The sequence below is a fragment of the Kalmanozyma brasiliensis genome (genome assembly GCF_000497045.1).
Source record: "Kalmanozyma brasiliensis GHG001 unplaced genomic scaffold PSEUBRA_SCAF15, whole genome shotgun sequence".
NCBI classification, from domain to species: Eukaryota; Fungi; Basidiomycota; class Ustilaginomycetes; order Ustilaginales; genus Kalmanozyma; species Kalmanozyma brasiliensis.
In genome coordinates, this window is record NW_015961954.1 from 179,714 (window position 1) to 196,200 (window position 16,487).

At 59.0% G+C, this 16,487-nt stretch overlaps 4 protein-coding genes across 4 annotated transcripts; 3 read left to right on the forward strand and 1 right to left on the reverse strand.

The window, feature by feature from the left end:
- Positions 1-1,621: 1,621 nt before the first annotated feature.
- Positions 1,622-8,251, forward strand: PSEUBRA_001716 (Signal transduction response regulator, receiver domain protein; the record flags this gene model as incomplete). The annotated part of the gene is made up of 1 exon (XM_059464699.1): positions 1,622-8,251. The coding sequence occupies one exon, from the start codon at positions 1,622-1,624 to the stop codon at positions 8,249-8,251; it is 6,630 nt and encodes a 2,209-aa protein (XP_059320809.1).
- Positions 8,252-11,149: 2,898 nt separating this feature from the next.
- On the forward strand, positions 11,150-13,479 carry PSEUBRA_001717 (Zinc finger, C2H2; the record flags this gene model as incomplete). Its single annotated transcript, XM_016434939.1, has 2 exons — positions 11,150-11,716; positions 11,803-13,479. The coding sequence occupies 2 exons, from the start codon at positions 11,150-11,152 to the stop codon at positions 13,477-13,479; spliced, it is 2,244 nt and encodes a 747-aa protein (XP_016293631.1).
- Positions 13,480-13,680: 201 nt separating this feature from the next.
- PSEUBRA_001718 (U1 small nuclear ribonucleoprotein of 70kDa N-terminal) lies at positions 13,681-14,742 on the reverse strand (the record flags this gene model as incomplete). The annotated part of the gene is made up of 1 exon (XM_016434957.1): positions 13,681-14,742. The coding sequence occupies one exon, from the start codon at positions 14,740-14,742 to the stop codon at positions 13,681-13,683; it is 1,062 nt and encodes a 353-aa protein (XP_016293632.1).
- Positions 14,743-15,415: 673 nt separating this feature from the next.
- Positions 15,416-16,258, forward strand: PSEUBRA_001719 (Proteasome, subunit alpha/beta; the record flags this gene model as incomplete). Its single annotated transcript, XM_016434945.1, has 2 exons — positions 15,416-15,484; positions 15,575-16,258. 2 exons carry the CDS (start codon positions 15,416-15,418, stop codon positions 16,256-16,258), a joined length of 753 nt encoding a protein of 250 aa, XP_016293633.1.
- Between the last annotated feature and the right edge of the window lie 229 nt (positions 16,259-16,487).

Consider the following 16,487-nt stretch of genomic DNA (forward strand, 5'->3'; position numbering starts at 1 on the left):
TGTAACTTTTTGACAACAGAATCTACACGAGGTTGGCGCAAGCCTTGATAGCTCCCGGGAGAGATGGTCCGGGTCACAACAGCGGCTGTCTTCTGCAATCGACATTGCATTGCGCCAAGGGGGCTCGAGAGGCGCCAATTGACCAAGGCCAAGGTCACGCGACGTCGGCAGAACGCAAGCGAATTGTGCTCGTACCTCTCGTCAAGCGTGCCACGCTGGCTATCGACGGACTGAATCCACGTCAAAGCGGTCGCATCCAATGGCTTGCCAACGACATGCTTGAGGTCCAACCTGTTCGCCATCGTCCTGGCCAAGCTTGGGTTAAGAGTGGCAGGTCGAGGAGCAGGCGTCAACGTAAGCAGGCAAGATCATTTCGCAGTCCGCTGTCTCGATCTTGCTTCTGCATAGAGCGTGCAGAGTTGGCAAAGTCGACGCCAATCTTGAGCGAGAACTGTTTAGATGCAGTCTGCGTCGGATCAACAACAATTATTTTTATTAATAGCCCCCAGCCAGCCAGCCAGGCTGCAGACTTCGATGAAGTGACAGACTCTTCCTTGAATTGGAGTTGGCTGCTGCACTTTGCTGCCCGCGCCCCGCTGTGTTGGCTTCTCAATTTGGCCAATTTCCAAGATTGACTGTGGCTGCTGTGACCCTTTTCGAGCCTCCACTCTAGGGCGCGCAGTCTCGCCGCCTGTTGCACCCAGCCACCCTCTCTGCACAGGGCGAAAAGAGAGAGAGAGAGAGAGGAAGAGGTCAGTCTGAGTCGGAGTGAGGCACGGTCAACTCTGCCCGTCCGCAGTCCGCACTGAGTTGTTGGCTGCGCAGCGCAGCGCAGTGACGATTGATGGATTGGACCTTGTCGAGACCATCCTGCTCCTTCCTCATCCTCGCATTCCTTCTTGCCTCGTCCCACGACTCATCTTTTTCGACACCAACCACTTCGATACCGACTTGAACCATTCGGCAAACGCCTCTCCTTCGTCTTGGTCTTATTGCATTTTGTCGTCGTATACCGCACCTCCAGCCATCACTGCACAGGTACAGCTGCAAACATAGACTAGGCTCAGCCATCAGCTTCAAGCTGAGCACCCATCTCGACTCTCATCCATCTTCGCCAGCACAGTCGATCAACTCGCCCTCGAACCTTCCACTGCGCCGATAGAATCTTCTCGACAGCTTCATTAAGGCTTGAACTTCCTTCGCGCCCACAGCAACGAGTCCGCAGCAACATCCCAGCAGACCGTCATCGCTTGCCAAGCCGCGATTCGTATCGACTCAGGTGTCATCATCGCTGCCGTCTCCGACTCCTCATCGCAGATCTACGCGCGACTCGTTCTGTCTTTGATCAGATCGCGCCCATTCGTCCTGCATTCGACCATCCGCTTTCCACGTTCTCTGCTTCAGCACTTCGCCCTCACCCGCGGTGTTCCAATGACTTCCTCCGCCTAGACGCCTCAAGTGGCTTCCTGCTCTTCTCGGTCCACAGTGACGCCATTCACGACACGATTCAGAAGCACCCTGTATCAGGTCGCATCGTCTCGAGCGTCCAGCCACAGCCTGACACCTTGATCACGCCCAAGTCCGCGTTGTTGAGGTCCGGATCCCCTCCACCTTTGCCATAATGCAGGCCACAGGGGGCATAGTTCCGGGAGGTTCGGGTTCATCCGACAAGCTGACTTTGCCTGCGCAGCAGCCAGATAGCTCTGCCCAGCTCTCATCGGCATCTTCCTCCTCTCGCTCAGCACATACATCTTCTGCCGAATCGATGCCCGCTGCCAACCGCACCACAAACACGCCCAGCTCTTCCACCTCGCCGCAGCCTTCCAAAATCGCCAGGATGCGCCTGCCCACTTCCGATCTCGATGAAACCAGCAGTGTCGGCTCCAACGATCCTCTCGTCGCCGCCAAGGTCCACATCAAAAGCGCCATCTCTTCGCCTCGCTCTTCCGTCTCGTCCTCTGGCGCCGTACGAAGAGGTGCATGGAGGGCCATGGGCGCTGCCTCTTCAGCCTCGGCTTCCCGCAGCTTCACGCACGGCCAACGTGCTGATTCCTACGCTTCTTCCAATGCATCCGAGCACGGCGCAGAAGACCTCCTTCCCGGCGTTGCAAATCAGAGTGCACAGTCGAGCTCTGTTGTGTCTGCCCCTAGTCCTCCCCCTTCAGATCCCTCCGTCGTGGATCAAGACGAGGGCGAGGAGAGCTATCGCGACAATCCTCAGGAACTCTGTGTGCGCGACCACCCAGCATGGCATCGAATGCGAGATCAGCCTAGCGTTGCCGCCCCCGGTGCGCTCAGCTATCTGCCTTCCGTACCTGCAACGGTCACCTCTGGCTCAGTGGACGAGGATGGCTCCTTCGCCCGTCGCCCGTCGGACACGAATCAGCATAGCGAAGCTCCTGCCTTCTCGCATCCCTTCCGGGAGGCAGCGTCGTCCGCACCGCAAGGCATTCCCAGTTCAAGTCAAGCGCAACCTCCTTGCTCGATACCGATCGCAAAGGACAGCAACCCCGTCGGAGCCAGCGAAAGCGACGGCCTGTCGCGGTCCGTCGAGGCTGGTGCTTACGACTGGGCGAATTTCGTCTATGCCTATGCGCGAGGTCGCTGGAATCCCGGTCTCATTCCGCAACCGCCCGGTCAGTCGACCGCGTTCCCAGGCGCAGCCACTCGCATCAACACCACGCAAGAGCCATCTGGCGAGCTGCAAGCCACTGCTGCGGATGTGCTCAATCGCCGCAGACCTTCACTGGAGTATATCACGTCAGACGCGGCGAGCCAGGGTGCCACCGCCTCGCAGCTGACCAACGCGCTCAACTTCGAGGCCCACAGCCTTCCTCTGAGCGCACGAGGTAGTGTCGATGGCACCACGGACGCCGGTGATTCCAATACAGTCGCTTCCCTGCCCCTCGATGCAATCGGACATGCGCCCATCATTGACGGCCCACTGGACGACAAGACACCGCTACGATCCCATGCGCTCGAGTACATCTCATCTCCCGGCAATGACGCGCCCGTCTCCGATGCGGCCCGAGCCGCAGAGTCGAGCGGCGCAGCGGGTAAGGTGATGGATCCCAACGTCCTCAATGCACTTCGCGTACCTTCCGTGAGCATGTCCTCTGCCATGCGCAGGCCCACAGACGTCGCTGAGAACGCTGCAGCAGCACTCAAGGCTAATGCCGACGCTCTCGACGGCCACACCAACGACAACGAGGATGCACAGCTTCCACAGAGGGCCAAGACGGTCCCCGAGGGCTTGCCGACCAGTGTTCTGCACGGGCAGCTACCCTCGCAAATCGAACACGCAGGCTTGGCTCCCGCCGCGCAACTGAAGGCAAATCCATCGGCTGCTCGTCGCCAAAAGTCCGACTCCATCCTTCCAGAGGTCCGAGACAGGCCAGCGTCTGCCAAGCCGGTCTTTACCGACGAACCTGGCAAACCGGTAGTGAGCACACCAATCAGTGCGATTCCCGACCCGTTGCAGCGCTCCACTCCGAAGAAGGATAAGAGCTCTCTGGCGAACGAGATTGTTTCGCCCATGTCCAAGCCCCACGCCGAATCAGCGGATGTACCCCCAGCAACAACAAAGTCGAAGCTAGCAGATGACATCGCCAAAGATCCCAGGGCGACCTCGGCAGACCAAGACGTGTTTGCAAACGACAAGGACGGACAAGAATCTGATCCGCTCAGCAGACCTGGTCCGACCCCGATCCAGAGCCACAGCGTCTCCAGACAGCCTGTGGTGTGGCAATCGGCGCCAGAAGGCTTCTCCACCTTTGCCGAGGCCATGTCACGGCAGGCATCGGGCGCTGCTGCGAACGACTCCAAATCGCCTCTTGGCAACGAGATCACCATTGACAATGTCACCGTCGCCGGCCTGCGTCGCGCTGCGCGAAGGACGAGCATGGAGAGGTCGGGGGGCGAGATGGACCGTGCTCGCCTGGACGGAGGCCGCAACTCGAGAGGCTCCCTGGTCTCGCACAGTGCCAGCTTCCCAGGCAGCTCGCCTAGACCATCGATCTCAGGTCCCGGCGGCCCGCGCGAAGGCTTGCAAACGCTCTCTCATCTGTCGATGGGCGCCAACTACTCGTCCTCCAGTGGCTCCGTCTCGGCCTCTGCTTCGACCAACAACGGTCCTACCGTTAATGTCGCTCACTTTGTGGGGGGCAAGCAGAGCGGAGAGACGCGCATCGACCTGCGCGGAACTGTCACAACCTCGCCGGGCATTGCTGTCAAGGACGTCGAAGACAGCGTTGCTGGTAGTTCAATCCCGCACGATGTCAGTGCAAAAGACGTCTCGCTGGCAGCCAACGCATCGGCGACGAGACCGAGACCCGCAGCCACCAGCACATCCTCACAGCGCATCCAGTCTTACCTTGCAGCGGGCAAGCGTGTCGAGCTCTTCTACCGTGATCATGGCTACCTGCCGTCCATCCTTCCGCCCCACGAGGAGTCGCGTCTGCATGCCCTCTCGCGCTACGGCCCGCCCAAGATCGCAGGCAATCCCAATTTTGAAAGGATCGCTCATCTCGTCAAGCTTGTCTTCAACTCCAAGATGGTGCTCATCACGCTCGTCGGTGAGAACGAGCAGATCTTCCAGGCGCAGATGGGTGGAGGCGGTGAGATCACCATCGCATCGCTGCAATCGCTTGCCGGTTCACGCAATTGCTCGTTCTGCTCGCACGCCATTCTGCAAGACAGCGACGAGCCCATCGTCGTCTTCGACGCTGCCAAGGATTGGCGCTTCTCCGGCAACCCGCTCGTGCAAGGCTCGCCCGACATCCGCTTCTACGCCGGCAGTCCGCTTCGCACCTCGGATGGTCTCAACATCGGAAGCCTGTGTTTGATCGACGACAAGCCACGCGCCGAGTTTGGACCACGACAGCGTCATACGCTCAAAGAGTTTGCCCGCGTGGTGATGCGCGAGATGGAGCTGCTGCGCGACAGAATTCAGTTCGGGATGCGCGATCGCATGCAACGCTCCGTCGAACTCTTCACCAAAGAATGCCTGGAGATGGACTCAGAGGACGGCGAAACGGGGACGGTGGCCACGGCCGGAGGAAGCATCGGTACGCACAAGGTCTTCCAGCTCGCCGCACAGAGCATGCGTGAGGCGCTGCAAGCGTCCGGAGCGGTCATCTTTGACCTCTCGCACTTTGAGCTCATCGACTCGTACGACGACGACTTTGCTCCCAACGATCTCGGCACGGGCACCAGCAGCAAAATCTATTTCGCCAACCCGCTTTCTTCGCAGGACATTGGAGCGGCAGCATCGAGTCCCAGCAACGACATCGAGGCCGGAGATGGTCCTGACACACCCGTTGGTGCATCAGGTCACAGCAAGAGGATCGCTCGAGAACGTCACTTTGACGGCACCACCGGCGTCGAGACATTCCGAAGTCCGTTCCCCTCGCCGGCGGGAGAGCAAAACGCAAGAGCCAAGCGCGTTCCACCCATGAGCGTGCTCGGCGCTAGCGAGGCAGTTGGCGCGCCCCCAGAGCGCAGCGAATCGGTGCCACTGAGTCACCACATCCAGATGGCCGAGTTCCTGCGTCTGCATCGCACGGGCAAGTTTTACTCGTACGCGCCACCTCCTTTCCGCTCCCTGCTGCCCCACGGCGTGACTGGCCTCTTGCTGGTGCCCATCTTCGGACTCAACAAGCAGCCCTTTGCTCTGATGTGCGCTTACATTACCAGCTCAGAGCGATCGATCGCGCTGGAAGAGCTGCAGGTGAGCGGTCTTCAGTACCTGCGAGCTCTGGGCATGATCGTGCTCAGCGCCATCCTCAAGAAGGACATCATGCTCGCCGACAAGGCCAAGAGCAACTTTATCTCCAACATCTCACACGAGCTGCGTACGCCGCTCCACGGTATCCTCGCCGCCGCCGAGCTGCTCGCGGAGACAAAGATGAACGCCACGCAAGGATCGTACCTCGAAACGGTGGAAGCATGCGGCAAGAGCCTGCTGGAGCTGGTCAACCACGTGCTCGACTTCACTAAGCTCAGCGGCAACACACGCTCTGGTCAGCGATCTATCCAGACCAAGAACAAGTGTGACATGGTCAAGCTCATTCAGGAGGTGTGCGAGAGCAGTTGGATCGGTCAGATGGCACGACAGGTCGAAAGCTCCTCTTCGGGCATCGGCAGCGTGTACGCTCCGCCGGCGGGCGGCGCATCGAGCGGCAGCATGGTGCAAGCACGAGCAAAAGCGGCACGAGACAGCAAGGTCGAGACAGTCATCGATATCGCGCTCCGAGAGGATGGCTGGCTGGTCAACTGCGACACGGGCGGTATCCGTCGTGTGCTCATGAATCTGATCGGCAACTCGCTCAAGTTCACCTCGGCCGGCTTTGTTCACGTCTCGCTGCGTGAGGTGCAGAGCTCCAAGACGCACATCATGATCGAGCTGGCCGTCACGGACACCGGTCGCGGTATCTCGCGCGCGTTCTTGGAGGAGCAGCTCTTCCACCCCTTCACGCAAGAGAACCCTCACGGCACAGGTACGGGTCTCGGTCTGTCGATCGTCAACAGCATTGTGCAGTCAGCCTCGCTCAACGGCAAGATCGACGTGTGGAGTACGGAAGGCGAAGGAACCGAGATCCGTGTCACCTGCGAGCTCGAGCTTTGCGGAGAGGAAGACATCGAGGGACCCACCTACAAGCCCGCGGTCAACGTCCATCAGAGCTACAGCGTAGCGTTGCTCGGTTTTGACGAGTCGCGAGGTGACCAGGATCTGCGCCACGCCCTCGAAGGCTACTTCCTCAACTGGTGGGAGTTCAAGCTGTCGGAGCAGACTACGATCGGCGATCACATCAAGCACAGCGACGTGCTCGTTCTCAACGACGACTTGGCGCTGCTCAAGAAGATCAAGGCGGAGCGCAAAGGAGAGCTGCCGCCGGTCATCTTCCTCACAGCCAGCCGCGGCGAGTCCGAAATTGCCAAGGCGTGCGAAGATTACCACGCAGCGGGCGGTGTGGCCCGCATCTTGTTCAAGCCGGCGGGTCCCGCCAAGCTGGAGAGCGTCGTCGACTTCTGCCTGCAGTGCCTGGAGCGTCGACAATCGGGCGAACCAGCCTCGTCGGAGGAGACCAAGCCCAGCACTCCCTTGCCTTCGCCGAGCGAAGCAGGAGCTGCGTATCAGCAGATGGAGAAAGGCGACAGCTACTTTGCGCCGCGCCAGAGCCGGCCCGACATCCATCGCATTCCTGGACACGAGCTTGGCTCTTTCGACACCAATGCATCGATCACTCCGCGCGCGGAGGTCGAGATGGAGAGAGCCACAGGTCGCGATGACCCGCGTGCATCAGCAAACTCGCACAAAGTCGCAGCAACGCACCCCACACTGGCGGAAGGCGATGTCAAGAATCGACGACCGACGCTGGACCCGGGCATCGAGCGCATCCGCTCGCATTACATGTCACCTGATCCACCGGGCAGCTCGTCCAACTCGCTGATTCGTCGACACTCAACGGAAGCGCGCATGGATGCGGCGCACGAGGATGCGTCTAGCTCGAACACGCTCAAGCCGAGCCGGCCGCTGCTGCCAGCTCGCAGCATCACGTATCACGAACCGCGTCTGCACAAGCATGTGCTCATGTCGCCTATGGGCGGTCGCGACGGCGAGGCGGATTCGTACTTTGATCGCGTTCCGACCCCCAACTCGGCACACACGCCCAACACGCCAGGCTCGACGGTGTCTCTGGAAGGAGGCGATGGAGCTGTGCTCAAGAGTGCGCTTGCATCGACTCGCAGTGGCAGCAGCATGCTGAGTAACAGCGTCAGCGGCAGCGGAGCCTCTCGCAAGCGCATGCAGATCCTGTCGGTGGAAGACAATGCGATCAACCGCAAGGTGATCGCCGCGTTCCTGGCCAAGCTGGATGTCGACTTTGTCGAGGCGACCAACGGCGAGGAGGGCATCGAGCAGTTCTCGCGCTACCCGGCGAACCACTTTGACGTGATCCTGATGGATCTGTCGATGCCTGTGCTGGACGGCATTTCTGCCATCGCTGCGATCCGCAAGATCGAGATGGAGCGATATCAGAACACTAGCAGCGGCAGCTCGCATCGGAGCAGTTCGGGCAACGCGGCGCCCAACAAACCACCTTCGCGGTATCGAGCCAAGATCTTTGCGCTGACGGGCCGATCGACGGACGAGGACAAGCGACAGGCGTTCCAGACGGGTGCCGACGGGTACATTGTCAAGCCGCTCAGCTTCAAAGTGCTCTCTTCGCTGCTGAGGATGTTGATGCGCTAGAATGTATCGATCAGCATATTTGTATCACTACACACACGAGAGCCGACTTCTGGCTTCTCACTTTTTTCACTTCTCGTTTAATCATCTGTTTCTCTTACACAATCCAAGACGATTCTTTCGCTCTCATCGTTGGCGTGTTGCGTGGTGCAGGATGGCTTCTTGGAATGACCGTGAGTGACGTTGATCGAGACCATGTGAATTGAAGAGCCTTGACCTGTTAGAGCTGGGTCGAAGGAGGGCTTGCGCGCCGATTTATCCGGGTGGCAAGTGGCCAACGCGTCCGGAAGCGGAAAGGGGCCATGCTCGCGGCTCACCAAGCTAAGCGAGATGGGAATTTCGTGGCCTCCTTTTTTTCAACATGAATTCTTGGGCAGCTCGGATCTGGGAACCAGAGGAAAGGATCGACAGAACGCAGATCCAACAGAGCCGCGTTTTGTTGCGCCCGCCTACGCCGCCACGCAGCAGAATATTGCCCTTTGTACGGCGTGACATTTGCCGGTACGCTACTGCACGGTTGCCTGCCTTTGGATCCGGGAAACTAAGAAGGGTGCTGCAGCGCCGCCGAACTTGCGATGCTAGCTCGCATCTGCTTCACAGGCCGATCTGTGGTGTACGAGGTGCAAGCGTTCCAAAGTGCTACGCAACCGGCAGGACCTCACGGGGCATAGCGCAGATGAGAAGGGCCCCAGAACTGGGCTCCAGCTGCGCAAAGTTCGTAACGAGAGCCCGGGTTAGCTGGCTCGTGCCCATACCGACATGGCCGACGCTGCTCACCTAATGCCGATCTCAAGGCGATGTACTTTGCGTGGGGTCATCAGAAGGACAGATGCGGGGGAGCGAGGCTGCACATCGATGTTGCTTGGTCATGCCTTCATGGTCGTGACAATCAGCTGATGTGCACGATGGTGGCAACAGGCTGAAGCCCATCCCCACAAGCGGCAACATCGTTCGCTGCGAAAAAGGGGATAGTGACCCTGGGCCGATACGTCGGAATGCTCACAGGCCTGTCGAGCGGCAGTCGCGGCGGCAGAAGAGTCAAAGAGAGGGGCCATCAAGACCCAAAGAGGAGGAAAGCTTCCGGATCTGCTCCACCGAGGATCAAAGAGCGAGACGGGATCAGCTTTACATATCACTCGCTCGGAGCGGAGTCTTTTTCCCCCCCTCCCTTCACTTGATTCTGCAGCAAGAGGGGTCCACTCTGACTTGCCTACGTGCAGCCAGCTGCAGCATGGCGGACTGACCCACTCGTATTGCATAAACTCACCCACACCGACAAATCCCGACAGCATTTCGAATCGAGGGATACGCGATGCTGTTTCATGGCCACATTGCCGTGATAGGCGAGAGGACCCAAAAGCTTTAAATGGTCGCATTGGGCGTTGACGGCTCGGCTTGGGGACAGTCAAGGTTGGCTGTGGTGAGGTAGCACGAGACGAGTTGCTGGTCGAAATAAGGACTGTCTCACATGGCATCATACGCGAGACGAGGGGTGAGAGAGAGGGTCTCGTCTTGAAAGGCAGGGTCAGTAGCTGGCTCTCTCTGCAGCAGCGACAAACGCGTTGCCCCTCTTCTGTAGAGCGGGGTCCAAATTTGAAAGTCGCATGCGTTTGAAATGACTGCCTTTTCTACACTCTCGCGGTGGCCTCGGCCATAGAAAAAGCTTGTCTTTTTGACTCTTGCTCGTATTTTGTGGTTGCAGCTCGGTCTTGAACGAATTTGCTCTGCCACAAAGCATTTGTCCGCTGAGCTGCTGCCACACATCCAGTCAGTGAGTGACCTGACACCGCGGATGCAGGTCCGCGTGTGTTTCTTTTCGGTTGCCTCTCGCTTTGTTCCCTCTCTGCCACGCACAGGGCTCTGCAGTCACTCACAGTCACCCAGCTCAACTTAGCCGAGCTTGAAATTTGAGCTTTGGGTCTCCCTCGCTTTCACCCTGCGTGGGGCCTCGGCTCGGCATACAACACCGCGTCGAGTCGTTGGACGCTTTCGTCGACGCTCGCCCGCCACTTTCCTACTCCTCCTTCCCGTCTCCGACAACAGAGCGCAGCTCAGCTCAAACTCAGTCGTCTCTTCCTCGGCAGCTCGACACGCTGCTGCGACCAAGGGAGCGGTTCCTTTTGCCATCTCTCCAACCGATTCCAACAGCACCCTTACATCTCGTGACTGCAGCTGCACCCTGCTCATTCCCCCTGCCCGTCCAGTGCGTCACAACGCCACTGCATCCAGCACACCAGCACTCTGTCGATCTTCCGTCGTGTTGATCCGCCTCTGCTGCAACCTCACGCCTTGCTTGGGCTCTCTTCTGTTTTTTGCCGCCCCGCCTGCCACGCCCAACGCCCTTCAGCCCATCTTGACGCCGGCTTTGTTTGCCTGCCTTCGCCTTTGTCACCATCCTCGCTTCACTTTTTCCTCACTCCCATCATCCGCTCTACCCACCTCCTGCTCCGTCTCCGTCGGTCGTCATCACGTACCCTCCGCACGACATTGCCATCTGCTAGCTTGCTCCATCTAGCTGATCTATCTCGAACCAGACGCTCGACTTCAGGCACGCACTCGACACCGAATCGCACACGCTAAAGCCATCATATTCGACTCCATCCCGTGACTCGCCCAGCTTCTGTTCCGTCACATCACATCACTCGCGACCAGCCATCCCAATTCACAACGCGCACGTCACGCGTTCACTCTGTCGCTGTCACATCGCTCACATCTGCGTATTAGCGCTTAGCTGAACTCAGCCTTCTTATCACAACGCGGGTCACCCGATCGCTTTCTCAGCGCATCACATCCCTCCTCGAACAGTCGAACGATCAGGCAATCCAACCGTGTCGCTGGATCGTCGCAACGACTCGTTACTCTCTCCACCATCACAAGCTTGGACCAACCCACAAAGCTGCCATGACCTCCGTCCTCGCCAACGTGCGCACTCATTTTCCGCAGTCAGGCATGTCGAACGAATCGCGTTTCCAATATGCCGACCTCTCCAGATCCATGCCTCCCACCTTCTCTTCCTCCTCTTCCTCGGCCTTGAATCAGGCCAACTCGGTGGCCTCCTCCAGCACCTTGGCGCTCGCCGCTGCCACCCCTGCCACCAGCACCATGTCCTCAGCGCCCACCTCGTCCGACACTCCCCTGCTTTCACAGACGTCTCCGTACGACCAATCCGCGTCCACCTGCGTACCCAGCACTCTTTACTCGGCAGCCGCCATCCCATCCTCCCAAGGCCTCGATGCTGTGCTAGGCGGATACGCTGCTACCAATGCGCTCGCAGATCTCTCGGCTTCGTGTCCGCCTGAAGGTCCTTCCTTCTCCAACCCAAATTTCGATGCTGATCTCGCCGCCGCTGCTGCCTTTGCTCCGCTTTTTGGCGCAGGGGATGCGCTAGGCCTGGATGCATCATCAGCGCCGCTATCCTTCCCAGTGCTGCCAGCTTCTCTCCTCGACGAGGCGCCAGAATACGAATACGTACGTTCCCGCTCAAAGCGCGACCATCCTCCACCGAGAGAAATCGCATGCTGACTTGACCTTTACACCCTTCTGCCATCGTACAGTCCACGCACACACGGCTCAATGTCTTCGAGGCCTCCGACTACGGCGGCAACATCCCCACCTTCACCTTCGCCGAGGACGGCACTCCATTGCTCGACGCCACGACAGAATACGGCCTCTGGTCTAGCGGACTCGATGTCGATGCGGGCCAACCCATGGCATCCTCTCTCTTCGCATACCCAGACGACGGTCTCTCTTACCTTGACAACAACGGCCTCCAGACACAGCCACGCACGGCAGCACAATTCGACCTCGCATCACGGACGGACGGCTCGTTGAACGTCAACGCCGACTCCTTCCTCGCGCCTCGAAACACTCTTCCTCTAGCGTCTACAATCGCAGTCGGCGAAGCATTCCTTGGCAGTGATGCATCGGCGATGGCCATCCTGCCCGGCTCGTCCGCAGACAGTGCTCCTTCTGTCCTTCACCCGGGGCCAGCACCCAACCAATTGCAGCAGCGACAACCACAACAAATTGGTCTCAACAGCGACGAGCTGTTTGATTCTCAAGCCGGTCCTTCTCGTGGACTGCACAGGTCTCGAGAGGCACTCGCCAACGCCAACTCTCCATATGGGCGCGGTCGTCCGTCACTTCAAGCGCATCGCAGCTTCAACAATCTTGGTGCGGCCGCCGGTGTCTCTCCGCCAGAGTTCAACTCGGAGCTTCGACGACTATCGACTCCAGGTCTGGTGGCAGGTGGTGCGGGCCCAGTTCGAGCTCCTAACCGCGACCCTTTGGTGCCTAGCCAGAACGTCGGACGTGCGCGTCTGATGAGCTGGCAGAGCGGCAATGCGCACACTGGCGAGCAAGAGTGGCAGTCCAACGGCTTCCCGGATCCCAGCCTTGGCGTCTCTGGCGATCCTGGCTTTGGTCCGCGAGGACCGCAGGCGGCAGCGGATGGGATGGCATCCAACGGCATGCCCATGCATCCGGCTGGCATGATGCCCCCTTCTCGATCTTACAGTTACGGCATGCAGCATTCCTCGTCCGGCTTCATGCCGCAATCAGGCATGCACCCTCACCAGAACGACATGATTAACGCGCTTGGAGACGCCATGGACGCCCGCATCGACGTTGACGGCATCGCCAAATGCCCTTACCCGAACTGCAACAAGACGTTTGCCAAGAACCGCTCGTACAACCTCAAGGCCCACTTGCGCTCGCACTCGCAGCTCAAGCCGTTCGCCTGCGCCGTCTGCCCACGCGCCTTCTCGCGCAAGCACGATCTTGAGCGTCACAGCCGCGTGCACTCCGGCGACAAGCCGTACGTCTGCGAGATCTGCGGAAAGGGTTTCCCGCGCAGTGACGCGCTGCGCAGGCACTGGAGGGTCGAGAAAGAGTGTGGTGACAAGGCGGCAGCGCTGGAAGCGAGTCAATCGCTGACGGGCATGATGGGCGAAGGAGGCTACCACGACAGGAGCCCCGATGAGCAGGATCATCCTTCGTATCTCCAGGCTCACCAGCAGCCGCAACAGCAGCTGCAGCAAGGTGGCAGCGGGTCTGGCATGTATGGCCAACAGCAACAGCAGCAACAGCAACAGATGCAGCAAATGCACCAGCAACAGAGGCCGCAACAGCCGTACGGTCAGCCCATGCAGCCGCAGCAGCAGTTCCCAAACCAACAGCAGCAGCAACAGCGGTCCTGGGCTGACCAGCAGCAGCAGGCTTTGAGACGATAGTCGTCATCGAACGACGCTTTGATACCCCCTCCTTGCTCCGTCTTCTTCGAAGCGCATCTTGTCACTTGCATCATCTTCACTCTGGGGTTTTACGAAATGGTAGTTAGGTCGCTTGACCCTCACACACTTTGCGTTTGCTGCCGAAACAGAACGACTTGAGATGTGACCAAAGTACGTTGGCAGAAAATGCTGCATTGAACATCAGTAGCGACTGCGTTTGGCTGGAGGCCCCGATGCAGGGTCATCATACGAGCGGGGAGCGTAGCCACCGCCGCCATTGTAGTCTCGATTTCCGCCGTACCCTCCTCCTCCTCCGCCTGCTGGCGATGGCCCTCCCGGACCGCCATTGTACCTCCCTCCTCCTTGTGGTAGACCGTTCTGATACCCCGATCTTTGCCCGTAGCCGTTATCAAATCCTCCGCTGCGGGGTGGTCCACTGAATCCGCCTCTGAATCCGCCTCTCCCGCCTGCAAACCCTCCTCCCCTGGGCGCACCTCGGAATCCGCCCCTTCCGCCCCTGAATCCTCCCCCTCCTACAAACCCGCCACCCATCGGCACGACCTCCACCGGCTCGGGCGCCTTCTTCGGTTTCCGACTCCCCCCGCCCAATCCCCCACCCAACCGCATCGGCTTCCAATCCTTCACCGTCCTACCCCTCTCCACATCAACCATAATCCGTCTTCCACCCATTTTGAGTCCTTCTGCGTCCTTGTACGCAGCTTTCATATCCCTCTCCCTCTCATAGGCGATAAATGCGTAGCCTCGACTTTTGCCAGCTCGATCGCGGATGAGGTGGATGCTTTGAATCGGGCCGTACATGTCGAATTCCCTGGCGAGGTCCTTTTCGGTGATGTCGTAGGGTAGACGACTGAGGAAGAGCGTCTTGTACGCATCTGGGGTAGCGCTCGCATTTGCGTTGGGGTTATACTCTTCCAAGCCGCGTCGTTTAATCTCGTCTTTTGCCGCACGGCGCGATTCGAGTTCGAGCTCTTTTAGGGTGACCCGTGTGTGGGTGAGGGTGGAGGAGGAAGCTTCGTCGGTCGACTCACCCCGATCCGCCGCTTCTTGCTTGATTCGTTCTAGCGTCGAGGCGATGCCGGTGAGCGGTGACCGAAGGGTCTGGCGTTTTGAACGGGAAGAAGGGTCTTTCGGGACAGGTGTGGCTGCCGGGTTCGGATCGTAGCGTGTGATGGGAGCGATGTGTTCGAGCGGAGGACGCGGCGCAAAGAGGCGGATGAGGGAGGGTGGGAGGAGGTGCGTCATTGTTGCGACGGCGCTGCCTTGCTATGGTGTGGTTCGTGCGCTATGTCCGATGCATGTGCTGCTGCGTGCTCGCTGATAACAAGATGTTGGCCGCGTACGGACGCTTGAAGGTAGCTCTGGGGAGAGATGCTGCTCGCCGCCGTGCAAAGACGCTACAATGAGAAGATGCAGGTCGAGGACCAAAGGTGGGTTTCCATCTCGAAACGAAAGGTGAGCAAGCCTTTGGACCCGCTTTCCGAAGATCTCGATTTTTCGCCCCCTTCGCTGCAAAGAAGCAGGTCTTAACAAGAATGAAAAATTTCGAGCAAGGAAAGTGGAGAGAGCGTGCGGTGATCGACCCTGTTTGAAGGCGGCTGTCTGGCTGCGTGGCTCAGAACGCGCAGGCCACCTTTTGAGAAAGCTCCACACCAACACCTCGACTCATCAACTTCACCTGCTTCATTCGCGCCTCACTCTCGCTCCGGCACTCAGCGCATCACAACATCCGCGCTACATCGATCACGAACTACAGCTACCGCATTAGCAGCACGGCACGGCTCACACGCTCATCACTCGAAGCATCCTCACTCGGCGCAGCACTTGCTCGATCTCGGCATCACAATATTCACCGGCTGACAGAGGCGTATCCAGCAGCAGAGGAGACAGTCATCAGCAGCGCACTCGATAATACACAATGGCCTCGCAAGGTACAGGCTACGATCTCTCCGCGAGTACCTACTCGCCCGATGGGAGGATCTTCCAGGTGAGTTACAGCAGACTCGAGCGGCAATTCTATCTTCGGATCCAGGCTCAATACTGACACCCTTACCCCTCCTTCTTGCCATCATCGCAGATCGAGTATGCGGCGAAAGCAGCGGAGAACGCAGGTACGGCGATCGCCATCAAGACCAAGACGGGCGTAGTCGTCGCCGTTGAGAAACTTGTCCAGTCCAAGCTGCTGGTCCCAGGATCCAATCGTCGGATCTTCAACGTCGCCCCACACATCGGTATCGTCTCTGCGGGTCTCATCGCGGACGGTAAGCACTTGGCCACCCGCGCTCGCTCGGAAGCTGTCTCGTTCCTCGACAACTACCGATTCCCCGCACCGGTCAAAACCCTCGCCGACCGCGTAGCGTACTACGTCCAAGCCTACACCCTCTACTCCTCGGTCCGCCCCTTCGGCGTCTCCGCCATCATCGCCGGCTTGGACGACACCAAAGGACCGCAGATCTACATGGTCGAACCCTCCGGCGTCTTTTGGGGCTACAACGGCTGCGCCGTCGGCAAAGGCCGTCAACTCGCCAAAACCGAAATCGAAAAACTCGACCTGGACAACCTCACCCAACAACAAGCGGTGGAAGCTGCAGCAAAGATCATCTACAAGGTCCACGACGAGGCCAAGGACAAGGAGTTTGAGTTGGAATTGAGCTGGGTCGGTCCCGAGAGCAACGGAGTGCATAGTAGGGTGCCGGACGATTTGAGAGATGAGGCGATTCAGAAAGCGAAGGACGCACTAGATGACGAGATGGAGGATTGAAGGGGCAAGGGCAATGTATGATTTCTTGTTCGACCACAGAAGTGTGTGAACGTGTGGTGAGGGAAGAGTGCGAGGGTGTTTCATGATTGTGCGAGGGGATTCTGTCGGTGGTGTGCAGGCTGGTAACGTCGCCGCATGGTTGGGAGAGGAGGTTCTTGGTCATCGATGGTATTGAGGCTCCATGTCCGCCGCAGCACGAGTTGAGACGGTGAGCGATGGTGCAATGCAG